The following is a 24,998-nucleotide window of genomic DNA, read 5'->3' as shown; positions in this document are numbered from 1 at the left end:
GGTAAATCACTTATAATTTGAGTCCTTTTAGATCTATTGAACCTAAGTTGATAGATTACTGCCGCTACTCCTGATTTACAATGGTTGATCTATTATATTTAGAACTTTGTACTTTCTATAGGGATAATCTAGGATATATAGATGTATGAATAGATGATGCGTCATCGCAGTTTTGTTAATTAATTAAAAAAGATAGGAAGAGGCACTTGTATATAATCTGAGACTGTATTGAAACTTTCTTAGTAGAGTATCTTTGTTTGAATAGAGCCTTTTCAATATGTAAAATGTTGATCCACCATTTTGCTTACAGTTTTTTTAATCAGCAGGATTGAATTTTATATCGCAAGAAAAGAATAAATATTAATAATATTGGGAACAATAAAGCTCAAGTCTTTAGTTCTAGTAAGTATCCTAGTCGTCCGAGACTTTATACTCAAAAAAGATACTATTCCTCAAATAATTGCAGACGCTAGCAACCAAGTTGCTCAATCATCTTTTGAAGGGTTTCCGCGCTATTCGACTAGACGTTTTAATGACTGCCCTTGCAGGCCGTCCTATTTAATAAACAATTATATATACAGTGCGACATCTTTTTTTAAAAGGCACGACACTCTTTTTTTTTTAAAGTGCTACACTCTTTTCTAAAAACATACGACTCTTTTTTTTAAAAGCGCGACACTTTAACTTTTTTTTTTGCGACATCATTTTGGCAAAAGTGTAATGCTACCGAGTGCCCTACTATTTGTTCTGTGTTACGTCTTCATCTCACATACTTGGAGCCGTAGAATAGACTTTTTTTTTTAAAGATCTTATGAATGATAATTTATATGAACTGTGGCGCTTATTTTACTAGATTTTTAAACTAACCATTCAGATAGAATACAATCAAAAAAGTCATGAATGCTGCCATTGATTTTTCGTCTTAAATCTATTATAACTGCATGTTACCTCACTTGGCGACAAAAAAATACCTCATCGATCGTAAATGATAGGTACCACATTTACCACTCTCTCTTATGAACTCATAAAGAAAATCATGTCAATTTGGTAACTAATGGAAACCCGTCAGCGCTGATGAAACCCACCCGTGGGAATATCATAACATCTGGAGGGTTGCTTAATCAAGAAATTAAAGCTCATTGAGAATTCTGTCCTCCAACCAAACCGATGAAATCTTGGGATCTTTCCCCTTTAATCCGTCTTCTTGAAAGATACCTGTCATTTGACAGTGTGTGAGAATTCGACTAGTTTAGAACAAAGTGATAATTAGGGGCCTATTTGCTGAGTCGCCCGTTCTATGGAAGAGTTTCTTTCATTTCCATTCGTAGTGATGATCAAGCTATCTCTCTTTCGCTCTCTTCCTCCCAACAACATACCCAGTAGTGTGGTACATAGGTTACAGCATTTATCCTTTGTTGGTAGTAAAACAAGAGCCTATAACTCTCATTGTGGCGCGCTTCTTTTGTTGTGATGTTGTTTCGGAGACTGTTGTCAAAGAGGAGAGGGGAGGGTTACACGATATTTTGAAGAAATAATTTTTTTTTCTTTTTCAAGCTGAAATTGTCTTAAATAGCCTTCGCATAATAAAAACTGAAAGAGGTATTTATCAACAAAAAAAGAATGGGTTTGTACGCCTACTCACAAAAAAAACATCATGTAAAATATGTGTCTATAAAAAAAAGAGAGAAAAAAAAATTTAAATGCTATAATATGAGCAGGATCAGTATCTTTGACGGGGGTGCGGAACCCTCCCCCTTTTTACACTGCATATGGTAAAAGATGCTTGAATAGGCAGTGTTCTATCAGACCAATGAAAATTAGAATTCGGAGCCACTAAGCACCCCCCCCCCCTTCCCCCTCCCGCCCCTCCTCTCCGCTTAACTTTTTGGGTTGTTTGTCGTATATATAAAAATAAATAATGTATCGTTTCTTAAGTCGTTCTTCTTTCACTCGACCTCTACCAAAACTTAAGGTTTTCCAAGCAACTTTACGCATGTCAAGCCTTTCCCGTTATTATGCCGATGAGAAGGCACCTTTCTCTCGTCTTGAAGCCAAACCTTTCTTTGAGACACTTGACTTGAAAGAAAAGAAATATGCTCATTACATGTCACGCGCTTCGTTTGAAGGCACGCGCATCATTATTGCCCAAACCAACCCTGCTGCTATTGCCATTTACGACATGATCATCAAGACCTTTTCATTGCAAGATGGTAGTATGCGTGATTCAGACACACTCTTCCAAGCCAGGTACAGCAAAAAAAAAACGAATAAGAATGTAGACATAAAGTACTTACTTTCCTATTTCTACATATAAAAAGTGGCGTTTCCGCCGAGACGTATGAACAATTTCTTCAATACGCAGCTCAATTCTTGGGCAACTTGAGCAATTACAAATCCTTCGGTGACGAAAAGTTCATTCCCCGTTTGAGTGCAGACGACTTTGAAAAGATTGTGCGTGGATCCGAAAGCGAGGAAGCGATCGGCTTATTCGAGCAATGCAGAGATGAATTATACAATGTAGAGCCCACTGCGCATAATTTAATTGGTTTCCCTCAAGACGGTCATCTGTCTGGTTATTATTCACCCAATATCACCAAGGACGATATCTTGCTCATTCAAGGTTTCTGCGAACAAGAAAAGATTGATCCTTTAAACACTCGATTGTTCAAGGATGAACAAAATAATTATACATTGACCGTGGCAGCCGCAGAGGAACAAGTACCCGCCAAGACCTATACGTTAGAGAATGGATCCACTGTACATGTCACTTTCACAGATTTCCAAGCTTGCATGAAAAAAGTAGCGCAAGCCATCCAACAAGCCATCCCCTATGCTGCCAACCAAACACAGACTGACATGTTAAAGGCCTATCACACATCTTTCCAGTCTGGATCGATTGAGGCGCACATGGACTCTCAACGGTTTTGGTTAAAGGACCTGAGTCCTCAAGTAGAAACCAACATTGGATTTATCGAGACTTATCGTGATCCTCAAGGTGTGCGTGCTGAATGGGAAGGCTTTGTGGCCATGATCAATAAAGAACAAACGTTAAAGTTCAATCGATTGGTGGATAACGCCCCCTTATTTGTGGCAAGATTACCTTGGTCAGCCGAGTTTGAACGAGAGACCTTGAACAAGCCTGATTTTGTATCCTTGGAAGTGCTTTCTTTTGCCACTGCTGGTATTCCCGCTGGTATTAATATCCCCAACTATTCCAACATTACTCAGATCTATGGGTCTAAAAATGTGTCCTTGGGCAACGTGATCTCTGCACAATCCCCCTCTGAGAAATTCCCTTTCCTTCGTGAAGAAGATTTACAGCTTTACAGAGATTATCGTAACTTGTCCTTTGAGGTTCAAGTAGGTACACATGAGTTGGGTCATGGTACAGGTAAATTATTTACAGAGGATGAAGAAGGTCAGTTGAACTTTGATGTGGAGAGTTTGGTGAACCCCTTGACACAAGAACCCATCACTACTTGGTATAAACCTGGACAAAACTTCAATTCTAAATTCAAGAGTATTGCTTCCAGTTATGAAGAATGTCGTGCTGAATGCATTGCACTCTCTCTCTCTCCTCACGAGGATATCCTCAAGATCTTTAATTATGAGGGACAAGAAGCTGAGGATATCTTGTACATTATGTATTTGAACATGGCAAGAGCTGGTCTCACCGCACTCGAGTTCTACAACCCCACGGCCAAGAAGGTAAGCGGGCGCAATAAAAGGTGATGTGTGTATGATAAATACTAATATATGTTATAACTAGTGGGGACAGGCACACATGCAAGCACGCTATGCTATTATGAACATTATGTTGAAGGCAGGAGAGGGCTTTTTAGAGTTCAAGCCTTGTGTGGTAGATGATAAAGAGAGTTTGGAGATCCATTTGGATCGTAGTAAGATTCGATCTGTGGGAGCACCCGCCGTGTCTGAATTCTTGACGAAATTACAGATTTACAAGGCCACAGCAGATGAAGAGGGTGGAACCGAGCTTTATTTGGAAACAACACGTGTGCCAGATGATTGGAATACCATTCGTGATACCGTGATTCAGTCCAAGCAACCTCGTAAATCCTTTGTTCAGGGAAACACTTTTGTCGAAGGTGAGAATGTGACATTGAAAGAGTATGAGGCATCCACCGTAGGCCTCATTCAAAGTTATGTCGAACGTCGTGTTTAAATAAACTTTTTTTTGTTGTTGTTGTTGTCATCATCTGGGCTTAAATCATAAAAAGAAAAAAGGTGGCGTTTTTCTTTGTTGTTGTTGCTATGCGAAATAACCCAAAAACAAAGTACAGTGCTTCCGCTCTCAAATCGTAAATTTCTTGAACTTAATTTGGAACACTTCTCAAACTTCAATTGGAACACACTGTGAACTTAAGTCTGACATTATCATTTACCTCTTTATTTTTTACTTTTCTAATTCATAATTAGCTTGTTTTTTTTACGTGAAGATAGTCACGACAACTGGTTATTACCTTAATTTTTATAAGAGACACATTGGACATCTTGGACGAACAGATATCCTGAAATGAAAGGATTTTATCTTATTATGGATACAGTAGTGGCTTTATGTTAGGATATCCGATTTAAGGATATTTTCTATCCTCAGCATTAGGTGCTTCCCACCCGAAAATGTAAGCAGTCTGTTTTTGGTTCTAAATTTGTCGAACACGAAGGGAAGGGAAAAGAAATTTTTAATAGCTGGCCGAAATACTCCGTTTCGAAAAAAAAAAAAAAATGGCTGCATGCTCTCATCAATTATAACTGTCCAAACATGTCTCCTCCGTTCCTTTATAAAAAAAAGTCAGAATCGCTCATTTAATGATTTTTACGATTTGGGCAGCATGACTTTTATTTAATATAAATTGAAGATATTCATTACAAAGATAGCGACAATGATAAACACAACCACAATGATCTTTATTATGGTGACTAAGTTTAGTTTTTTTGGTATCACTTGAAACTCAATGAAGGTTTCATCTTTTTTGGTTTCATAGAGTTGATAATCTGGCTGTACTCTTTCTTACTCATTGATCTGCTTATTCGTCTTTTTGGGGACTCAGGAGGTCTCTTGACACAATGACTTTCATACATATGAATGATTTGCTTGATTTTGTGGATGCTTATCATCAGAATTGGAAGAGAATTAAATGACTGGGGAACATCGATGCTGTATATTTTGAACATTGTATAAAAGTTGCTGTTGCGCAACACAATCATATAAAAAACCAGCTTAAATCCTTTGGTACGTTATAACATTTAACGATCAGAATGATGTTGGATACAGCAACAAAACTGAATATTTTTTTATTGACAAACTTACCAACTACCATAATCATTAGGGCACTCTCCAAGTTTTCTTCGTCACAAATATTCTTTCCAAATTTAGTTAAACATAGCATGTCATAGTGAATGTCGAGAGAGTTGCTGTTACTTTCATTAATTTTCACTTCGCAGTAACCGACTGTATAGTCCGCTGTTCTTTGCTTCAAAAAGAACATCTCTGCATCGGGACACTCGTCGTCTGTGCCGGTCCCTTGCGTGTTCGTCCTAAAAAAACATGTTTAGTTTACACGTTTAATACAGATATTACAACGGTTTTACCACATGAAACTATGGTTTTTATCATGATTGATCAACATTCCATTCAATAAGGGGTCTAGATATTTGGTGATCAATTCAATTTCCTAGATTTCGTGATTTAATAACGGCTCCGCAGGAAGTTTTTCCACACTAGTTACGCAAAGCCATGATAGAAATCAGTATGTATTTCGATTGAGTCGCAATCAATAATACTTACTACGCCAAGAAGATGTCTAATACTTTCGTATCAAGATCATCGGCTGCTTCGTATAGTTGAAATATTTGCCATTTTATCTTTTTTCGGCTTGAATCTTCAATTATCTACAGTTGATAAATTTGTTAAAAGTGCATCAAATTATCTGACATTCTATCGAAGCTTACTGTCATCACACTTTCCAGTTCTCCCACAAGGTGTTTGTCTACTCTCATTCCCATATCTAAATATTCATTTCTTAAATCCTTGTGATAACAAGCCAAATTTGCAATTCCAATAGAAGTTGTTATTTCTTGGCAGTGTTGGTTTTTCACAAGGAGAAGTACCTCGTTTAATGCTCTAAAATTTGTGTTTCGTAAGCTTAAAAATAAATAAATCCCAACTAAATATAGGAAATGTCTAGACCTCCGTAGTTTTTTCAAACGTATTTTTTTTTTATACTACTTACAGAAATTCTGGCCAGAAGACCAGCAGGCCAGTATCATTACGACTATTCAGAGTTCAATCACAGCTATTCACAGTACGTGAGTTCCAAAAACTCAAGAACTCTGCCTAGGAGGTCACCCTCCTATAGCAAAGACTAGCCGCAGCTGCAATATCACAATATATCTTTTTCAATTTAGCTTCTTTTCAAAGAAACAAGAGTCACTACTAAGCAAACCTTTTTACGTGATCGGTTACTTTCATACGATAAAAGAAGTATGTTAAGGGAAAAGAAAAAGGGAGGAATAAAGTGTGTGAACCAGCTTTATGTATAGATAAACAAGCTTATGTCAAGATGATTTCATTTGTCTATTTTATCATCCATAATGTTTGAGCCTTTACTTAAAATAGAAGCACTTGCAAAAGCCTCCCAAGCAAGTCAGAGCTTGGTCATTGTCTATCTGCGTTCCAGTAGTAGCTTGTAATGATAGTGAAGCATATTTCATGGAAAACAGAAATCGATCATCACATGAAGTTTAGATGATATGGCATGTCAATCGACGGGTAGACCATCTCGTGATTCTAAAAAATACGTTTGAAAAAAATACGGAGATCTATCCTCTATGATCTCACTTACTTCACTCGATGAATGAATCGGAGGCATTCTCCATAAGATAAAATCCTTTCATTTCAGGATATCTGTTCGTCCAAGATGTCCAATGTGTCTCTTATAAAAATTAAGGCATTAACCAGTTGTCGTGACTATCTTCACGTAAAAAAAAAACAAGCTAATTATGAATTAGAAAAGTTGGAAAATGAAGAGGTAAATAATAATGTTCATAGTGTGTTCCAAATTAAGTTCAAATCAAGTTCGAATTTAATTGGTTGAACGTTCCATTTTGTTTTCGAGATATGTACCACCAAGTTCAAAAAATGTATGATTTGAGAGCGGATCAAACAACTAAAAAGGCTGAATCATCATTTTAATTGTTTTTAGATCGTATACTATAAATTATTGTATTACAAAATGAAAAAATCACATTTTTTTACACAAAGTGCGGCTAGTTTTTTTTTTTTTTTTTGCATGATGTCCCAAAATTTGTTGATAATCCCTCCCTTCCCTTTTGTCAAGCCCGTTTCTTGTACCGAAACAAAAAAAAAATCTGCGCATTATTTTTAATTTTGTAAGAAAGCACAGACAATTAAGCTTAGAGGAGAAAACAAGACAAAAAAAAAAAAAAGAAAGGGGGAAGAGAAACACCTCGTTCTTTAATATGATGAGAAGCTGAGTAGACCTTAGCCACACGCACAAGCCTCGACCAATTACAAGTCCCGTTTTTAAAAGAGCGCCCATAGCCCATTTATTCCTCTAACATATATAATTAAAGCCCAGGTCAAGAGTTACTCGTGCTTTTTTTTTTCTCTCTTCTCTTGTCTTTCTACCTTTTTTTTTTTTTTTTTTTTTTTTTGTCAAAGCAGATACTTTTTTTTATTTATACCACAGGTAAAGTATCTTTTATTCGAAATAGAGTCTTTCTCTCTTTCACAAACAAAAAGGAACACTCTTTTTCTTTCCATCCAGTAACGAGACATTACTTTTCCCTTTTTATTTTTGTCAATTCTCATCATCTGGGGAAAAAAAAAAGAGAGAGAAAGAGAAACTTGCTCCGTTTGTTGAAAGGAGAGAGTAGTATTTTTATGGACTATTGTCTTTTTTTTTTTTTGACACTGATTATTTTCCCTCCTATTTTTTAAATATATATATATATATATATAAAAGATGGCTGAAATTAGAAGAAAACTCGTGATTGTAGGCGATGGTGCATGCGGTAAAACTTGTCTTTTAATTGTCTTTTCCAGAGGCACTTTCCCAGAGGTAATAAAGAAAAAAAGATGATAGAATAATCACATGATTTTGACTTTTGTGCATTAGTTGTATGTCCCTACTGTCTTTGAAAACTATGTTGCAGATGTTGAAGTTGACGGTAAAAATGTCGAATTAGCTCTTTGGGATACAGCAGGTAAAACATATAATGTGTGTGTGTGTGTGTGTGTGTGCAATTCAATTAACCTCCCATTTGTGATAGGCCAAGAAGATTACGATCGTCTTCGTCCTCTTTCTTACCCTGACTCCCACGTCATTCTCATTTGTTTCTCCATTGATTCACCTGATTCCTTGGACAATGTTCAAGAAAAGGTAAAAAAAAAAAAAATAACATTATTTTAGTTTCTATTTTCTAACTCCTTCCAATAGTGGATTTCCGAAGTTCTTCATTTCTGCCAAGGATTGCCCATCTTACTCGTTGCCTGTAAGAAAGATTTAAGAAACGATCCTGGAAAGATTGAGGAATTGAGAAGAACTTCTCAAAGACCTGTTACTGCCGAGGAGGTAAACTGAGAAAGAAGACTTTTTTTTTTTTTTTACATGCTAAAAATAGATTTATTTATTATTTTTTTTTATATTTTATAGGGCTTGGGTGTTGCACAAAAGATTGGTGCTTACAAGTATCTCGAATGCTCAGCAAAGACAGGTGAAGGTGTACGTGAGGTTTTCGAAAATGCCACTCGTGCTGCCTTGATGAGAGGCCCTAAGAAAAACACTGGAAAGCGTGGATGTGCCATTTTGTAAACAACATATTCTTTTGACACACGCACACACACACTCTCTCTCACCACACACACACACACACACACACACACACACACTCGATACTCTATAAATAATAACTTTTTTTTTTTAATTATCAAAATACTAAAGATCAATGGATGGTTTTGGTTTGAATTTCTTGGCGGCTCTTTCGGATGGACGTGCAACTAATTGTTGACCATAGACTGTAAAGTCCTTTTTAATTTGGTTCACATGTACATTAAATATACTGCTATTTTTGGGTATTTCTATAAATAATCACTTTAGTTTTTAATATGACACTTTTTCATTGCCTGTACTTACGCTTCAGCTTATTATCTTTTGTAATGATCTTAAACATGGACAAAGTCTCCTGCACCACTAATCCCGATGTGCCCACATACGATGGATTTGTGCTCTGAATGACTGTAAAGGGTGCGCCATGAAAATCTGCCTTGATCAACTTTTGCTCAAAGTTAGCTGTACCCTGCAACAGTAGTTTTTCCATGTAACCTTGCCATAATTCACCCAATGGCTGAAACAGATGATACTGATGGGCTTCTTTGGGTATATCATACACTTTCAATCGTCGTTTCTCTCTTGCCGTAAGCCTGCCTTCCTTCTTATTTCTCAGTTTCTTCTTCAAGGCCTTTTTATCTGTTTCCTTGATAAATGTGTTGGATCGATCCACATGCACTGGCTTCATCTTGTCTATCACTGTATCCACATTGGACGTGGGTTTAATAAACCCTCCTACAAACTCTTTCACTCCAGCCTACAAACACACACACATTTCTATATTAGTCTCTCGTATCGCTTCCCCCTCCACTTTTCCTTCTTTTTTTTTTTTACAGTTACTTTACTGTTCCAATTTTGTTGCTGCTACTGCCGGGTAACGGCTGATATACACTAGCAGCTAATTAAACATGATGAGCTTCATTGTTTCTTTTGTTCCTCATTTCAGTCTTACCTTTCTCCATGATTGAAAATGAAAAAAGAGTTTTTTTTTTTTTTTTTCTTCTCTCTCTCTCCTAAAAAAAAAAAGCGTCACCTTTTTTTTTTTGTCCCGCGTGTGACACTCATTGGAAAAGAGAGAAATCCAAAATTCATGCTGCCATCATGTTTCACTTTTGGATAAAATCCCTTTGACTGTAAAACAAATTTAATAAAAGTATTTTCTTTTTCTTCCACCATGACTAAATAATTCCACAGGGCCTTTTCCCCCATTCTCCCAACCCTCTAATTGCCATAATTGATCTGCAACAGATATACAGCAAACACGGTCTCTCAACTTTACCCATCAAGTAATCCAGGATTTCTCTTCTATCAACGATAGAAACATGTTCAATTTGACAGTTGGGGGGACATTATTTTAAAATACGCCGGGTTATCAAGTTGTGTGTTTTGTATCAAGAAGATTAAGTTTTCTAAAAGCACATGTCTCATTTTCTATGCTGCATCGGTCTTTTTTTTTTTTGAAATTTGGGTTGTCGTGGTATCGCTATTAAATTGAAGTCAAAAATGCTCATAAAAGACGCGCCATTTTTATCAAAGTAAACCCACTGACTTGTAATTGATGGTTGAGAGTGGAAGCACAGTATGAATAGTTCAAATAACAAATTTAGTGTGCATTTTCGTAACAGCTCGTTGACATCCTCGACATAAAAAGCAGTCTCGTTTTTGGAGATAAAAAGTTATAATTTTTTTTTTTTTGGTTTTCCTCTTGTTTTTTAAAAGCTTTACAAATCACTTCTTCGTGAGTCAATTTACCGAATGTATGAAACATTTTTGCAGCATTTTGTTGTCTCTTGTTTTCAATACAAGGGTAAGTATAACAATAGTTTCTAAGGACTATCTCAACTAATTTATTTTTTTCTCTCAACCTAAATGACGAAATGAACAACCAGCTGTTCCAGTGCATGGCGTCCTGGATACAACCTCTTTTGAGTTGTATTAAATGCAGGCTTGAAACGGTCTATTTTGGGTGAATCCATTAAATAATCACTTCATTTTGACAGAGCCTTCTGCATAGGGTAAAGGAGTTTGTTACGCTTCTCCGATACAACTTTATGTATGAGGCAGGGTTGTTTCATTATTCTTTTGCTGCTGCATAGTTGCTCTTAGGTAGTTGGCTATAAAGTTATATAAATAATGATGACTTATCTTTTTTTTTTTTTTTTTGCCTTAGTTAGTAACGTGTAGATTTAAGATGACGTAGATGAACAACCAACTGTTCCAGTGCATGGCGTCCTGGATACAATCTCTTTCGAGTTGTATTAAATGCAGGCTTGAAACGGTCTATTTTGGGTGAATCCATTAAATAATCACTTCATTTTGACAGGGCCTTCTGCATAGGGTGAAGGAGTTTGTTACGCTTCTCCGATACAACTTTATGTATGAGGCAGGGTTGTTTCATTATTCTTTTGCTGCTGCATAGTTGCTCGTAGGTAGTTGGCTATAAAGTTATATAAATAATGATGACTTATCTTTTTTTTTTTTTTTGCCTTAGTTAGTAAGATGACGTAGATGAACAACCAGCTGTTCCAGTGCATGGCGTCCTGGATACAATCTCTTTCGAGTTGTATTAAATGCAGGCTTGAAACGGTCTATTTTGGGTGAATCCATTAAATAATCACTTCATTTTGACAGGGCCTTCTACATAGGGTGAAGGAGTTTGTTACGCTTCTCCGATACAACTTTATGTATGAGGCAGGTTGTTTCATTATTATTTCGTTGCTGCATATCCAACAAAACACAAAATCAGAATGACACTTCCCTGGGTCCTTAGCTGTTTGGAAAGACCACCGCTACCTAGCACATCAACCTCATCATCCTCACCACTATCACCCTCTATTAGTATGAGCTACAAAAGATAGAAATGTCAACCTTAAGACCCTCCTATACCATTTATACAATAAAAGATAATCCTCTTTACTTCTCTCTCTTTATACCTGCTTTTGTTGTAGATCCCGTCCTTTCAATTATCCAATCTGACGAATCTACACAAATATATAAAAAAAAAATAAGATCCCTTTGTGATCGGTTTGTCTGGGTCAAATTATTTTTCTTTCAAGTGGTGTAATTTACTTGGGGGGGGAAATGTTTAGCTTCTTTTAAAAGTGTGTGCAAAAACTTTCACAAAAGTAGGAAGAGTTTTCAAACATTCGGTAAAATTGAGAGTGAAGTATCTCGGGGCGGGTCTTTGCGCACTATGAAAGTCATGTCAAGCAGCCAATGAGGAAAGGCAATGGTATTAGTTTTTTTTAGTCAAGAACGAAAGCTAATAAAAATGTGTCAAAAACTATAGATTACATCAATTCACTGCCTTTTTTTTTTTTCACACACTTCTTTTGTTTAAAGACAGCCGACAATGGTTACACGATCTTATTTCAAATGTAGAACAAGCAGGTTATAAGCTGTGCACCAAAAAAAAAAAAAGTTTATATATATATATATGTATATAGAAAGGGAATAACAAAAAAAAAAAAAAAAAGATCTAGAAATCCGTGATAGGACCTTGTGTACGAGGACTGATATATAAAGCAGTGGCTTCGGTAAGTAAGACAGGTTCCTTATCAATGGTATCAATCCATGCTTTACCCCAAGCCTTACGACCTTCTAATTTCTCTAATTCACCATGGACAATCACCCATTGTTCTGAAAAGATGGGTCGACGGTAATTGACATTGAGGTTGGCTGTAAAGCCGGACTTATTTGGTAGACTAGGAATGGTCTTTTTTTATGAATAAGGTTAGTTTTTTTTTTTTACATACGTCAAAACAAGAAGAAGAGAGAGAGAGAGATATACGTACCACATAGGCGAGCATTTCGTCAAGGACAGTAGCTGCTAAACCACCATGAATCACACCATCATGACCGCATCTAGATTATAAAATGTCAAAAAAAAAAAAGGGGTAAAATAAATAAATAAAAAGATGCTTACAAATTTGCACCGAAATAGATTGCCATGACACAAGCAGTCTTATTCTTATTAAAGAATTTAACGGGACGTCTTACAATCATATCTTGACCACGTAAGGTAGTAGCTGTTAATGAATGAGCTCTGGCAGAAGGCGAAAGATGTTCATAGGCAATGACTTCTTCCCAGTCGTTTGAAGCACGAAGTTCTGTCACTAATTGAATTGATTCTTCTTGTTCAATCAAGATATCTTCTTGGTTTCTAGGCTCGTCTAATGTTGATCCATAAGGAACAGAGGTTTCTATAGCAGTCATTATCAATGTGTTTTAAAGAAGAAAGAAAGGGAGTGAAAATTAAGACGGGGGATTCCTTTTATTTTCCAGAAAAATAAAATAAAAGAGAAAGACCGATTGGTTAATATGTCGATAAGAAACCCCAAACTCAGAAAAAAAAAAAAAAAAAAAAAAAAAAACTTTCCCCACGATGTTTAAGGGGGAGGAGTTCGACGATCCATATCTGCCTCAACCTTTATCCATTTTATTCCCATTTAGACCCTCTTCCTTCGAATTCTATTCTACACAATCCTGCTGCACCACCCGAAGCTAAAAACGCTGAAGTCTTCTTATTTGGATTCCACGAAAGCTTTTTTTTAAATAACATTAGTCTTCACGCTTCAAAACTATTCTCTTTTAACTATTCTTTACCTTTTGGATCGCATGGAAGGAATCACCATATTGTTCATACGAAGTTAGTTTCTTACTATCCTCCATCGTCTATGTTATTTTACAAGGGAGCCACCACCCCCTTATCGTTTTAGTCTTCTTTCTCTCCCTTATCTTTTTTTTTTTTTTTTTTTTTTTTTACTTTTTACCTGTGATGGAATACCATCCAAATATCTAAATTTATGTGTTTCTTCCGAGTATTCCAACTTGTAAACACACACCTGCGATAAGAACTACTCCAATATTCTTAAGTACAAAACAAAACAAAAAAATCCTCCTCCTCCAAAATAACTTACCAGCGCTCTCATCTTGGCATAATATAAATTGCTTGTTCTTACCCAACCCACAGAAGTACATAAAGCAAACTGCCCATGATGTTCCGACGAGGCCATTTGCCAACACATACCTGGTGTATCTCCATACTTGCTCATATGCGTTGTGCCATCCTCATTCACGCCAAATGCACGCGAAATATTATCATTATCCGTGAATACAAAGCAAGGTGCATGGGAAGCCCATGTCGTCGCCTTCATCAAATTACGCGATCGCATCACCGTATACCCTATCGTTGGATCACTCAAATCCACCAACATCGTACGTCCATCGTATCCTGTCACCACAAGCTTATCAGCCTTGTATCGGCCGTTAAAAATTACACTGGATACGGCTGCATCGAGTACAAGCATCGACAGTAATATATCCACCCGCGTCTCTTGTGCATCTCTACGTTCGTTGTCACGAAGTATCGATGCCATGTCCCATACAATCACACTGCCTGTGGAGCACCCCACCGCGAGTTTCTTGTGGCCTCCCCATGCAATAAATAGTGGTTGGCTACTAGCTATACCAAGCGTCACTCTTGGTGATTTGACCTTCACTTTTTTTTTTTTAAAAAGAGTTGAAAGCATGAGAAAAGGAGGAAATAGTTGTATACAGTGGATCAACTTACGGTAGATAGTCGATGCATTAGGCTGAGATAACATGTGTCTTCTAACACCATCGGGATGAGGCACGACCAATGTTCTCACTGTATTATCGCCACAGGTAAAAGAGAGAATACCCAACTTACCTAACCCATCTTTTTCTTTCTCTTGATAGGTACCATAGGGACACCACTTAAGGTCAAATATCACACCAAAATCATGTAATAAACACATATCCAGTACGGGGTCTACCTGTTCATGCACAGAGAGACTCAATTTCCAGATCTGAATAGCGTTTTTATAGGTACCCGTGGGTTGAATATCACCAATACCAATATGTTCTTCTGTGGACCCACGATAGCCTGTGACAGCTAGGTATTGTATCTTGCTGTCCTCTTCTTCCATCACGGGTGTCTTTGGCACGAAATCCAGTCCCCATATATTAATACCTGTATTAATCACATAACCCTTCTTGTACTTTAATTGTTCAGCTAGTTGTTGGTTTTTGTGCCGCCCGCGCGCGCGTTAGTTTTGTATTATTTTATATATAAATAAAAAAGTAACACACGTAAAAGGGGAAAAAAAAAAAAAAAAAAAAAAAAAAAACTTACAAAGCTTGATATGTTCAAAGGTTCCTAGGTCATATTCCTTTTTTTCATCAATACCCACTATCACAGGTAAAGGAGTCTTTCGTTTCGGTAAATAAGGTGTTGCTTCACTACATGATCAAGTCAATTGTTTTTTAAAAAAAACATATTTCTTTGGGGGTGGGGTAGAATTCTTACCTGACATCGACAACTTCCCATTCGTCCTGTAAGGCATGAATATGAGTATAAACAGATTTTGTGTCCCATTCTGAAGTATCTATTAAATGATCGGCAGTAGGTCCTTCTAAATCATAATCAAGTCCAGGTACTGGTGATTTAAACTGATTGACGTCCTTTGACATTGTGTGTATGATATGAATTTTTTTTTTTTTAAAAAAAATAAATAAAAAGAAAGTCCTCTCTATCTTTCTTTCTCTCACTCTCTCATTCTCTCTTTTGTTTTCCTTCCAACCCAGTCACAATGCCACCTGCACCTCAAGCCCTTCATTCAAGCAGTGTGAATCCCGCCAATCTGGTGGAATTACAAGTTCTCACTCAAGTGTCAAGCCAACTTCAATCGAGTGGAGACGTAGCAGGTTCTATCCCTTATTTAGCCAAAATAGTGCAGATCCTAGAGAATCAACAATTGGAGAAGAAGGGTTCCCATTACAAACAACAATGCGAACAATTGCGTCGAGTGCAAGCGGATGCGCAGGCACAGTTAGCTGACGCTTACTACAAGACGGGTCAATATGTTGTGTGTGAGCACGCACTGCTAAGGAGTGTCAAGATTTGGGAAAAGCTTGTGCAACATGACTCTTCCGTGTGCGGTCCGCTGCGAGCGGCCTATGAGCAATTAAAAAGTTCTTATGAGGCCATGGGAAAAACTCAATTGGCCCAGCATATCGAGACCAAGCTTGAGCGATTGGGCCTCAATGCATTGAATAAACTAACGTGTATGTAAAATGTGTCTTTTTATTTTTATTTTTATATATGAAAAAAGAGAAAAAAGGAAGGGTAAAAAAGAGAAAAAAAAAATTATACAGAGATGAAATAAGAAAGAGAGAGAAAAAGAGAGACTACTCGAGTCGATCGGAGGTATGGTCTTTACTCTTGCGATGAAGACGAGAGACCCTGGTCTTGCGGTTACCATGAATACCGCGATAGAGTTGTTCACCCCAATTAAAACACTCTTCACAAGCAACGGTTTTATGAGCGACACAACCTGGTTTTCCCTTGGACACGCGAGTCCATTTATGAGCAATGGTGAAGGGATCTCTTTCATCCCCTTTCCATTTAGTAGAGTATTCATCCTCTGTCAGTCTTTCATGAAGCATGTCTTCGACCACCATGTTATTGGAGGACCGGTTATCCGTTGGACATTTCTCACAGACTTCTAAACCATGACGGGTACAGAAAATAAAGCCATTGACCGTGACAGAGTAAGAATCCACGGCATTGTTAAAGTCTTCTTCAACTGGGTATTGTGAGTCCATCTTTTAAATTATATGATGTAAAGAAGAAGAAGATGGCTATACAAGTCGTAGTGTTATTTATATTTTTTTTTTTTTTTTTTTTACCTTTTCGTTCACAGATAAATCACACCACCTTGTTTCTATTTTGCATGAATCTTTTAAAGCAACCGGGGTGATCGGGTGTGAGAGTCTATCGAAAAATGGCGTGTGAAATAATAATAAAAACGCCCACCCATCCTCATAAACAAAAAAATTACGCCCTTTCCCTTTTCTCACTTTCTTCCCATCCTCATTCCGCAATACAAAACCCAGTTGTTTGTCTTTTACCTTTTACAGCTATATTTCAGAAGAAAAAAAGATCTCCTGTCATGTGTTGTTTTCAAACAGGTTTTTTTTTTTTTTTTTTTTTTTGTAAATGATGTAAAACACATAACACAAAAGCGCATGATTTTTGTCCGGGCAGTTTCATGCAACAATGACAGCTCTTTTTTTTTTTTTTTTATTTTGCACTGATGGGGGCAGACAGAGGGACCGGAGTTTGAAAAGAAACAGTCCTTTTCCCAAAACCCTCACTCTGAGTTCCTTACCCTATTTTTTATTTTTTTTTTTTGTAGTTTTTTGCTTTACTCAAAACAGACAATTATAAAACAGTCATGGCGAAATCAAAACGATCGATGAATCCCGCAGACGAGTTGCGTAAGTTTTTTTTTTTTTTTGTTAAAGTTATTTTCATCACCTTTGTTTATTCATGGCTCTCTTTCATTGTTAGGTAAGAAGCAACGTAAGCGAGAACTTAAAAAGGTAAAAAAAGAATGAATCATGACAAGAAAAAAAAAAAAAGAAATTAAGACTAATGTGAATGTTTTTAGAATAAAGAGACGAGAAAGAATTTGCGTGAGAATGTATTAGCGAAAAAGGATGTTGGCAAAGTGAGACAAGATATTGCCAGACTAGAGCATTTGGGTATGTAGAATGAATTTGGTTTTTTTTTTTTTACTCGCATTTTTATACTCATATAAAAAAAAAAAAAAAGCTGCACAGGGACAGTTGGATAGGATTGGTCAGGCACGTCTTGATGAATTAAAAACTGAAGTCGGCAAGATTGAAAAAGCGAAAAAGGTAAAAAAAAAAAACTTTTATGCAAAAAAAGTTAAAATAAACTCAACTTTTTTTTTTTTTTGGCATGTTAGGCCACAGAGTTAACAGGGTAAAAAAAAATAATTTGGATGTGTGAAAAAGGCTAGAACTAATATATAATATAAAAAAAAAAAAAAGAGCACAAGCGGCGTATGCTGCACGCATGCAAGAAAACGAGAAAAAGACGGAAAAGGAAGCTAGAAAATTAGTGTTTGATCCCAAGAGCGGTAAATTTGTTCCCGCTAAAGTCAAAGGTAACTTTTACCCTATATTAAATTGTATCAATAAGACTAACTAGATTTCATAACAACAACAAAGAGAAGAAAGTATCTTCCTTGTCAACACACAGTGGATCTGAATCATCATCTTCTTCTTCATCTGATAGTGAGGATGACTCAGACTCGGATATGTTGGAGGAGAGTGATAATGAAATTGCTCTGCCCTCGGGGGAGGAAATACCAAAGATTTTGACAGAATCGGATGATGAATATGAGATCCCGTTACCACCAGGTCCTCCTCCTTTAAGACCTTTTGAGCAGCAATTTACACCAGTGGGTAGAATGCCTCCTCCTCCACCACCTGGAGGTCCTCCTCACGCTGTTGTCTATACTCCCGGTGGTCGTATTCCACCACCACCACCACCTCCTCCACAACAACCTATGTACTATCCACCCGTGTACCAACAACCTATCTATCAGCATCAACCCGTCTATCAACCCGTGTACCAACCTCCCGTTCAACAACCGACATGTAAGTTTTTATCAGAGAGAGAGAGAGAACGAAAGAAATAAGGCTAACATAACCAAATCTATACTTAGATGTTTCGAAACCGGTACACTATGAACAACAACCGAAAGAAGAAAATTTGTCAGCTGCTGTTGCACCGACCATATCTGCGGAACCTCAACTTCGTGATCTTCAAAAGGAATTACTCGGTTTTGTACCCGCTGCTTTACGTCGCAAACAAGCCATGGCTAAAAAAGTTGCTTCTTTACCTAAAGGTGCCAGACCTAATATCAATCCTGCTCCCTCCTTAGAAGATTAGATTTCTTTTTCTTTTTTTTTTTTGGGGTGGGAAAGTGATACAACAGATAAACATTTTTTTTTTTTTTTTTTATTAAGAAGAAAAATTCTCACCAGACATTTTTAATTGTTATTTTAAACGTCATTGTTGTGTGGGATAATATATAATTTTTTTTATTTTGTAAAAATAACAAAATGTACACAAATGGAATATGCTACAATGAATGAATGTAATGGATGGGTTTGACTGAATGTTGATGATGTTGATGTGGATGACGGATAGACCATAAGGGGTTCATATCTACTGGCGTTGTAGGAGATAAAGGTGGAGAAAGGAGAGGCTTTACAATAGAAGGTAATGAAATTGCATGCTTCATCTGTTCTTCCTCTTCTTCTTCTTCTTCATCTGAGTCTGAAGAGGAACAACAAGAATCTTCGTCGTTCAATTGCGCCTTGGGTATGATTTTAGCCGTATAATTGTTGCCATGGTTATTATCCCAAAATATACGACCGGCCACCGCATATTTTACAGCCAAATACATGGTGGTCGTCTCATGACATGCATCCAAAACAATCTTGAAACTAAATCGATCCCATGTATGTGCACTATGTGCTATCGGCTCCTTATAAACGGCATTGACTTGTTGTACTGTCACCCAATCATCCAAGCTATAGTGTAGACTGACATGCTTTTCAAACGCAAGATTGGCTACGGTGCATGTACCGTTTAATGTATGTTTGTCTACCAATGACACCCCTTCCATGCGTACAGCGGGGGTATTTACATCAACTGAAGAAGGCCAATTCGGCAGGCGTAATCCGTATGTATAGACAACCGGCGATGAAGGGTCCGATTGACAGGCTTGGGGCTCATCTGTTTTTAAAAAGAGTCGTACACTCTCCAATGAATCACAAAAACGCACAGATTTCTTTGGCTTTCGACTCTGACTTTGATAACATGTCGCTGGCGATGAAGAACGTACAAGTGGGGGTCGTTTAATTAACGCCACACGTCGATGCTGCATATCCGTCATCATTGTGTAATAATAAGGGTTTTTATTTTATTTTTTTAAAAAAAAAAAGAAAGAAAAAGTTTTAAACAAGAAGGAGGAGAAAGGGTAAGATACTCCCAAAATTAGTATATTTATAGGAAAAAATAAACACATAAAAAAAAAAACTATACACACAACAAAAAAATGTTCCCACTCTCTCTCTCTCAACCTTTTCTAATTAAAAACAGCGGGAAAAAAAAAATGTTTCCCTCCATCCCCCATACGTTTTAACCAAAGATGGAAAAAACACTTGGACATTGCGCCTCGACTGTTTTTTTTTTTCTCTCCAATCCATAATTTACAAAAGAGAACATCTTGTGTATTCATCTCCCATCTCTTTCTCTCTGTCTTTCACACACGCATTTTTAGCATATTACAATAAACACACACGTGCTGCAATTGCCTTTTTCTTTTTTTTTTTCAATTGACTTTTTGGATGCTTGTTTTAAACACGCCATGGATTTTTACAATCGGGGTTTTTATCTTCTTACAAGGAGTCCTAATTAAGAATTTTCCCTTTCTCTCTCTTTCTCTCAACCTTTTATCATATTTGTCTCAAAGATAAGTATCATTATCACCATCAGCATTGCGGTACTTTCTTTTTTTGTTCATCTGCATTATATGCGGGGATTGGAAACCTTTTTTTTTTCTTTTATTCACTTTTTAAGAAGTTCCGGCTCCTTGCCTTGACATCAGTAATAGTGGTATTGTAAACTTTATTTTCAAAACTTGTCAACGGTTTCAGTCGATGATGTTAAGGAGGATGATGTAGAAGTGATGTACTTCCTATAGGCCCGTTCTAGAGCTACCCCCCCCACACACACACACGACCCTCTTTTTTTAAATCTGTTACCGCTCAGTTCGCCGGTAAAAAAAGTTTATACGTGTGTCTACATACATTTTTTATTACTTGGACATTTTGTCTACACGTTTACTTTACTATATCCGTGATTGAAATCATAACCTCCCCTTTCCCCAAACCTAAAGCAGTAAGGTCTCCCAAAAACACACACACACACAGCTGTAGTCAGAATACACCCGTCCCGAGTCAGTGAAAAAAAAAAAAAAAAAAAAAAAAAAAGGGTCCTACTAAAGCTCTCACTCTCTCTCTCTGTTCGAATCTTTATTCTCTTGAGAAAACCTTAAAACAAAATGAATAATACCTAGAAAAAGTAAATATAGTGAAATGATAGACAAGACGCTCTGGATTTGTAATCAGTTGGAATTTTCCATTATTTTAAAAAAGGAATAGTCAGTAGCTGCCCTTTTATATATATAATATATATATAATTAAATGTTGATTATCAATCTGATTGAGCGCAGTTGATATAGACTGATTTAGTTAAAAGAATTCTTTTTTTTTCTAGGTATTCGGTCTAAGTGTAGTAACATGAAAGGTTAAGACAGAGATAGATCATATGAATATACAAGTATACAACGAGTCATCTATGAAGCAAATTTAATATCTCCCTTTCGGCTAAATTGCAATGAAAAAAAGACTTGCTAAACTATCAATGGCTTTTTGCAGTAAGATTGTATTAAAAGAATGATTTTAGCTAGAAACCTTCTCGTCTTGCAATCATCCAAAATGAAGTCATCTAAAAAAAAAAGTAGGATTTTTTTTTTGGGGGTTGTCTATAAGAAAATGCTACAGTGACATGTATAATTAAACACTTGGATTGTGTTTTTGATTTTAAGTAAAAAAAAAAAAAAAAAAGCAGTAAATGACAGCAATTGGTTCGTTTGAACAGCTAAAGAAAAGAATTTACTATTTACTAAATGCTTTGTTGAACTTCTCTTTGCTTCGCTTTGGCAGTAGACATGAGATAAGTAAATTACATCTTTAAACTTTACTTCCCGGGTCTACATCAAAAAGTAGTTAAATCCCGAGGTTCCCGCTTTAATTGTTGATAGGAATTCAAATCATATTCAACACAAAAGACTCTTATCTATATCTAGACGAGATATCACTCTAAAAAATACTTCCTAATGATGCATTGCTAACATAGGTGACATTTCAAAAAAAAAAAATCTCTTAGGCTGAGTATGAATACTTCCCCCCCCCCCATCACACCACACCCTTTTCTCAAAAAGTGGACCTTTGAGAGAGTAGCATGAACACGTTTAGACTTTTTGCAACAACCCAGTCATGGTTTCGGGAGAGGAAAAAAGAACATAAAGTTTGGATCATACAAATCGCACGTTATGATAAACAAGTTCATTTGTCCATGATGGCGGGATCACTGATTATTTAATCAATCACACTTTAAACAATTAGATAAGCTCTATATTTACAAATGTTAATTGATTCATATATATATATATAAATCTACCCACAACTGTTTATCGTTTGATTTTTTTTTTTTTTTAAAAAAAAAAAGCGATGACAAGTGAAATGTATGCATAGGAAGACACAGACACAAGGCTTTTTTTTTTTTAGATGTGTGTAAGTAGACTTCAGAGTTGGGTTGTCATGACAACTACCGAGGGACGGCAGTTCCGAAACAAACAAAAAAAAAGTTGTACATCTAGCCTCATTCTTGACAAATTGTATTGTAACTATTTTTGGGCAAAGACTAGCCTATTATTAAAAGAAGGTTTGACATAAGTATAAAGGCTTGTGATCTTTTTAATATATCAGTCTTGAAAAAATGTACACCTTTTTACTCTTAAGGGGTTCCTTTACCACTTTCTTTGATGAGTAAAGATCAACTGAGCCACACCATATATATAAAAAAAATCGATCTCGAGCCGTCAGTAAAATCGAATTGTTGTGTCAAGATGACAATTTTTTTTTTTTTTATTTTATACGTGAATATTCTGCAGTGTCGTTCCTGTCTCCAAGCAGTGAAGCTCGAAATGAAAAAAAAAAAAAGATATATCAAAATGATGGGTTAGAAAACACTTGTTATGAGTGTCTGAGTATTTATTTAAACGCCTGTCTCTATAAAAGTTCGTGTTAATGAACGCCACAGGTCGAGGTTTGCATTTATCCATCATGACTGTTTAAAGCAGAAAGACGCAGCGCGGGTGTAAAAAAAAAAGTGATTTAACCAAACATGGAAATAAAACTTGGACACTGCGCCCTTTCTCACTCTCACTGTCTACTAACTCCAATCCATCATGTACTAAAAAAGATCACATTCACAAACACGTATATATAGTTTTCACACACTCACACACGTGGTTGGATTACCCTTTTTGAATGACTTGATACAATCAGGAAGGATTGTTTTAAACACGCCATGGAAAATAATAATAATAAAACGATTACAAATTTGACCGGGGTTTTTATTTACGAGAGAGGGAGTAAAAAAAAAAAAAAAAAAAGAGGGGTTGGGGGGAAAGAGAGTGTGTGTGTGTGTGTTTTATGTATAATTTTTTTTTTTTTTTTTACACTTGGGTGACAGATCGCTTGTTATAACGTCTTCTTCTTCTCACGACGGTGGTTGGCTCCTGTTCATGAAGTACAGAAGATAAATCTAAAGAGATATAAGTTTTAATTTATCAGAGTTTTTAATAATAGATGAAAGTTGGGAAAACTTTACCCTTGTTGTAAAAGTAGCTCATGCGGGAGCGTTTTCTCTTTTTGGGTGTCTGCTCTGTATTGGAAGAGATGTGATGCATCTCTGTGTGATGAGGATGAAGGGTATCCAAGATCTGTGGTAACAATCTTCTTCTTGCATTAATAAACCAATTACTGATCTGATTCAAAGTCAGACCGGTCTTGTCTTTTAAACAAGTTTTCTCGACTTCGGTAGGATATGGGTTACGGCAGTGATCAATAAGCCATTGTTTCAATACGGCCGTGACTATTTTGGGAAGATTACCTCGACGCTTGCGTGTGATGAGAGTAGTTGGTATGGGAGTACTACTGCTGCTATCACTATTCGATGAAGAACAGCTAGAAGAAGAGGAACAAGTACTAATGATACTATTGTTGTCAGATTCGACGGTTGGCTCTCTCAAAACCTGTTTCACACGGGAAGGTTTGTTTAATAAGATTGGCATATCCGGACTCCTTGTGAAAGGGGAGCGACTGTGCTGGATGATATCGTACCATGCTCTTCCATTTGATTTTAGCATCAGTCCCACCTTGTGCTTCTTCTTTTGAATAAGCGGAGTATAGTAAGGATCTCCATAAGGAATATGAATACGATGCGTTACACCCGAAGATGGGTCTGAACTGTAGCTATGGTCGTGGAATAGGATGACAGGTTTAAACATACGGCACTGTTGTTATCTATTTTAGTATTCATTCTCTATTCATTACAAACATCTTTACTTACACTCATTTTGGATTTTTGGATTTTTTTTTTTTTTTTTTTTTTTTTTTTAATATGTCTTGTCAATGTCAAAAATAGATATTAAAAAAAAAAAAAAAAAAAGAAAAAAAAGAAGGATAAACAGACTAGGGCTCTTTTTATAATCAAATATTGGAATAAAAAAAGGGGTTATGCATAAAAAAATTATATAACAAAAGATGTAACAGTTTGTTTACTTGTTTATGTTATGACCAAAATATTACGAGAGTCAAAAAAAAAAAAAAAAAAAGAAAGAAAGCAAAAAAAAAAAGTGTGTGTAATGTGCTTTTTTTAGTTGGCAAAATTTGAAGTACAGTAGTTACTCACTGTCAATTTGAAAACGTTTGAGATGAGCACCATTTGATCATGTGTTTGAAACCCAATTGGTCTCTCTCTCTCTCTCTTGTTTATGTGACGACTTTTATAAAAAAGGCTGAACTATATTTTTGGAGAAACAAGTAGCTATCACTTTCACTTGTCCTTTGTGGTTTTTTGGACCATCATCTCTCACGCGGATCCAAAACAATTTAAACTTTGAAAAAAAAAAAAAAAAAAGATAGATAGCATTCCCAGCCCAGAAAAAAACTTTTTTTTTGACAAGCCAAATCATAAAACATTTCTCCTACGAAGCTGATTAGAATTTTTTGAATAAACAGGAATTTGTCGTTGCTTGTCACTCGAGTATAATTGATTAAGGGGAAAATATAAATGATTTAACTGCATTTTTGTTTTTGCTGAGTAAATGCAGGCTATTACTTTTTTTTTTCTATTGTCAGATTATGAAGGGTTTAACATAAACCATACTGATATTGTCAATAGACACTTAATCTGAAGGATTTATCAGGTATCCGCCACACATAAACACAACTAATAAACATCAATTTAAGCTATACAGCGCATATAGTGTGAGCTGAACAGTGTTTAGACTCATCAAATACACTTTATGACGATATCAGAAATTTAGGATAAAGTTGGACAGCTCGTTATACGTAACACGTGAATGT

At 36.3% G+C, this 24,998-nt stretch overlaps 11 protein-coding genes across 11 annotated transcripts; 3 read left to right on the top strand and 8 right to left on the bottom strand.

The window, feature by feature from the left end:
- Nucleotides 1–1,993: 1,993 nt before the first annotated feature.
- On the top strand, nucleotides 1,994–4,183 carry EV154DRAFT_428291 (dipeptidyl peptidase III; the record flags this gene model as incomplete). Its single annotated transcript, XM_051596407.1, has 3 exons — nucleotides 1,994–2,247; nucleotides 2,319–3,708; nucleotides 3,770–4,183. 3 exons carry the CDS (start codon nucleotides 1,994–1,996, stop codon nucleotides 4,181–4,183), a joined length of 2,058 nt encoding a protein of 685 aa, XP_051453360.1.
- A 648-nt stretch (nucleotides 4,184–4,831) lies between these two features.
- Nucleotides 4,832–5,829, bottom strand: EV154DRAFT_522899 (uncharacterized protein). Its single transcript, XM_051603048.1, has 4 exons — nucleotides 5,807–5,829; nucleotides 5,611–5,753; nucleotides 5,330–5,556; nucleotides 4,832–5,246 (listed from the first exon to the last, which is right to left on the bottom strand). The coding sequence occupies exons 2-4, from the start codon at nucleotides 5,646–5,648 to the stop codon at nucleotides 4,960–4,962; spliced, it is 552 nt and encodes a 183-aa protein (XP_051453359.1). The 5' UTR covers nucleotides 5,649–5,753; nucleotides 5,807–5,829; the 3' UTR covers nucleotides 4,832–4,959.
- Nucleotides 5,830–7,649: 1,820 nt separating this feature from the next.
- Nucleotides 7,650–8,932, top strand: EV154DRAFT_522890 (GTP-binding protein rhoA). The gene is made up of 6 exons (XM_051603047.1): nucleotides 7,650–7,730; nucleotides 8,007–8,102; nucleotides 8,160–8,247; nucleotides 8,314–8,423; nucleotides 8,481–8,615; nucleotides 8,697–8,932. The coding sequence occupies exons 2-6, from the start codon at nucleotides 8,007–8,009 to the stop codon at nucleotides 8,853–8,855; spliced, it is 588 nt and encodes a 195-aa protein (XP_051453358.1). The 5' UTR covers nucleotides 7,650–7,730; the 3' UTR covers nucleotides 8,856–8,932.
- Nucleotides 8,909–9,842, bottom strand: EV154DRAFT_522887 (Rof/RNase P-like protein). Its single transcript, XM_051603046.1, has 4 exons — nucleotides 9,823–9,842; nucleotides 9,716–9,768; nucleotides 9,177–9,627; nucleotides 8,909–9,121 (listed from the first exon to the last, which is right to left on the bottom strand). Exons 1-4 carry the CDS (start codon nucleotides 9,830–9,832, stop codon nucleotides 8,979–8,981), a joined length of 657 nt encoding a protein of 218 aa, XP_051453357.1. The 5' UTR covers nucleotides 9,833–9,842; the 3' UTR covers nucleotides 8,909–8,978.
- A 2,423-nt stretch (nucleotides 9,843–12,265) lies between these two features.
- EV154DRAFT_471269 (HotDog domain-containing protein) lies at nucleotides 12,266–13,407 on the bottom strand. The gene is made up of 3 exons (XM_051597871.1): nucleotides 12,796–13,407; nucleotides 12,665–12,734; nucleotides 12,266–12,585 (listed from the first exon to the last, which is right to left on the bottom strand). Exons 1-3 carry the CDS (start codon nucleotides 13,083–13,085, stop codon nucleotides 12,349–12,351), a joined length of 597 nt encoding a protein of 198 aa, XP_051453356.1. The 5' UTR covers nucleotides 13,086–13,407; the 3' UTR covers nucleotides 12,266–12,348.
- Nucleotides 13,383–14,183, bottom strand: EV154DRAFT_522870 (uncharacterized protein). The gene is made up of 3 exons (XM_051603045.1): nucleotides 13,643–14,183; nucleotides 13,476–13,544; nucleotides 13,383–13,413 (listed from the first exon to the last, which is right to left on the bottom strand). The coding sequence occupies exon 1, from the start codon at nucleotides 14,177–14,179 to the stop codon at nucleotides 13,727–13,729; it is 453 nt and encodes a 150-aa protein (XP_051453355.1). The 5' UTR covers nucleotides 14,180–14,183; the 3' UTR covers nucleotides 13,383–13,413; nucleotides 13,476–13,544; nucleotides 13,643–13,726.
- A 398-nt stretch (nucleotides 14,184–14,581) lies between these two features.
- On the bottom strand, nucleotides 14,582–15,365 carry EV154DRAFT_428336 (uncharacterized protein; the record flags this gene model as incomplete). The annotated part of the gene is made up of 3 exons (XM_051596409.1): nucleotides 14,582–14,907; nucleotides 15,028–15,134; nucleotides 15,202–15,365. Coding segments are annotated over 3 exons (597 nt in total), but the record flags the coding sequence as incomplete, so codon positions are not given.
- A 597-nt stretch (nucleotides 15,366–15,962) lies between these two features.
- EV154DRAFT_450247 (uncharacterized protein) lies at nucleotides 15,963–16,904 on the bottom strand. Its single transcript, XM_051597202.1, has one exon. The coding sequence runs from the start codon at nucleotides 16,497–16,499 to the stop codon at nucleotides 16,083–16,085; it is 417 nt and encodes a 138-aa protein (XP_051453353.1). The 5' UTR covers nucleotides 16,500–16,904; the 3' UTR covers nucleotides 15,963–16,082.
- Nucleotides 16,905–17,131: 227 nt separating this feature from the next.
- Nucleotides 17,132–18,660, top strand: EV154DRAFT_568124 (WW domain binding protein 11-domain-containing protein; the record flags this gene model as incomplete). The annotated part of the gene is made up of 8 exons (XM_051606058.1): nucleotides 17,132–17,174; nucleotides 17,248–17,279; nucleotides 17,348–17,441; nucleotides 17,512–17,597; nucleotides 17,669–17,685; nucleotides 17,754–17,869; nucleotides 17,934–18,365; nucleotides 18,434–18,660. The coding sequence occupies 8 exons, from the start codon at nucleotides 17,132–17,134 to the stop codon at nucleotides 18,658–18,660; spliced, it is 1,047 nt and encodes a 348-aa protein (XP_051453352.1).
- Nucleotides 18,608–19,767, bottom strand: EV154DRAFT_522851 (putative phosphatase regulatory subunit-domain-containing protein). The gene has a single exon (XM_051603044.1). The coding sequence runs from the start codon at nucleotides 19,673–19,675 to the stop codon at nucleotides 18,854–18,856; it is 822 nt and encodes a 273-aa protein (XP_051453351.1). The 5' UTR covers nucleotides 19,676–19,767; the 3' UTR covers nucleotides 18,608–18,853.
- Nucleotides 19,768–22,992: 3,225 nt separating this feature from the next.
- EV154DRAFT_522850 (uncharacterized protein) lies at nucleotides 22,993–24,022 on the bottom strand. Its single transcript, XM_051603043.1, has 3 exons — nucleotides 23,980–24,022; nucleotides 23,217–23,923; nucleotides 22,993–23,157 (listed from the first exon to the last, which is right to left on the bottom strand). Exons 1-3 carry the CDS (start codon nucleotides 23,983–23,985, stop codon nucleotides 23,151–23,153), a joined length of 720 nt encoding a protein of 239 aa, XP_051453350.1. The 5' UTR covers nucleotides 23,986–24,022; the 3' UTR covers nucleotides 22,993–23,150.
- Between the last annotated feature and the right edge of the window lie 976 nt (nucleotides 24,023–24,998).

This window comes from Mucor mucedo, assembly GCF_025094135.1.
Source record: "Mucor mucedo strain NRRL 3635 chromosome Unknown EV154scaffold_118, whole genome shotgun sequence".
NCBI lineage: Eukaryota > Fungi > Mucoromycota > Mucoromycetes > Mucorales > Mucoraceae > Mucor > Mucor mucedo.
This window is presented reverse-complemented; position numbering and strand designations above follow the sequence as displayed.

Excerpts from the sequence above, each read along its gene's own strand:
- EV154DRAFT_450247 (XM_051597202.1), bottom strand. The coding sequence starts at position 16,499 with ATGGACTCACAATACCCAGTTGAAGAAGACTTTAACAATGCCGTGGAT.
- EV154DRAFT_522870 (XM_051603045.1), bottom strand. The coding sequence starts at position 14,179 with ATGCTTGTACTCGATGCAGCCGTATCCAGTGTAATTTTTAACGGCCGA.
- EV154DRAFT_522899 (XM_051603048.1), bottom strand. The coding sequence starts at position 5,648 with ATGTTGATCAATCATGATAAAAACCATAGTTTCATGTG. Across the intron at positions 5,557-5,610 it reads AAAAACCATAGTTTCATGTG|GACGAACACGCAAGGGACCG; the intron begins GTAAAACCGTTG and ends ATGTTTTTTTAG. Across the intron at positions 5,247-5,329 it reads CCTAATGATTATGGTAGTTG|GATTTAAGCTGGTTTTTTAT; the intron begins GTAAGTTTGTCA and ends AACGTACCAAAG.
- EV154DRAFT_471269 (XM_051597871.1), bottom strand. The coding sequence starts at position 13,085 with ATGACTGCTATAGAAACCTCTGTTCCTTATGGATCAACATTAGACGAG. Across the intron at positions 12,735-12,795 it reads ATCTATTTCGGTGCAAATTT|ATGCGGTCATGATGGTGTGA; the intron begins GTAAGCATCTTT and ends TTTATAATCTAG. Across the intron at positions 12,586-12,664 it reads ACGAAATGCTCGCCTATGTG|ACCATTCCTAGTCTACCAAA; the intron begins GTACGTATATCT and ends TCATAAAAAAAG.
- EV154DRAFT_522890 (XM_051603047.1), top strand. The coding sequence starts at position 8,007 with ATGGCTGAAATTAGAAGAAAACTCGTGATTGTAGGCGATGGTGCATGC. Across the intron at positions 8,103-8,159 it reads CCAGAGGCACTTTCCCAGAG|TTGTATGTCCCTACTGTCTT; the intron begins GTAATAAAGAAA and ends TTTGTGCATTAG. Across the intron at positions 8,248-8,313 it reads AGCTCTTTGGGATACAGCAG|GCCAAGAAGATTACGATCGT; the intron begins GTAAAACATATA and ends CATTTGTGATAG.
- EV154DRAFT_522851 (XM_051603044.1), bottom strand. The coding sequence starts at position 19,675 with ATGATGACGGATATGCAGCATCGACGTGTGGCGTTAATTAAACGACCC.
- EV154DRAFT_522887 (XM_051603046.1), bottom strand. Across the intron at positions 9,628-9,715 it reads GCAGCAACAAAATTGGAACA|GCTGGAGTGAAAGAGTTTGT; the intron begins GTAAAGTAACTG and ends GTGTGTTTGTAG. Across the intron at positions 9,122-9,176 it reads AAAAGATAATAAGCTGAAGC|AAATACCCAAAAATAGCAGT; the intron begins GTAAGTACAGGC and ends GATTATTTATAG.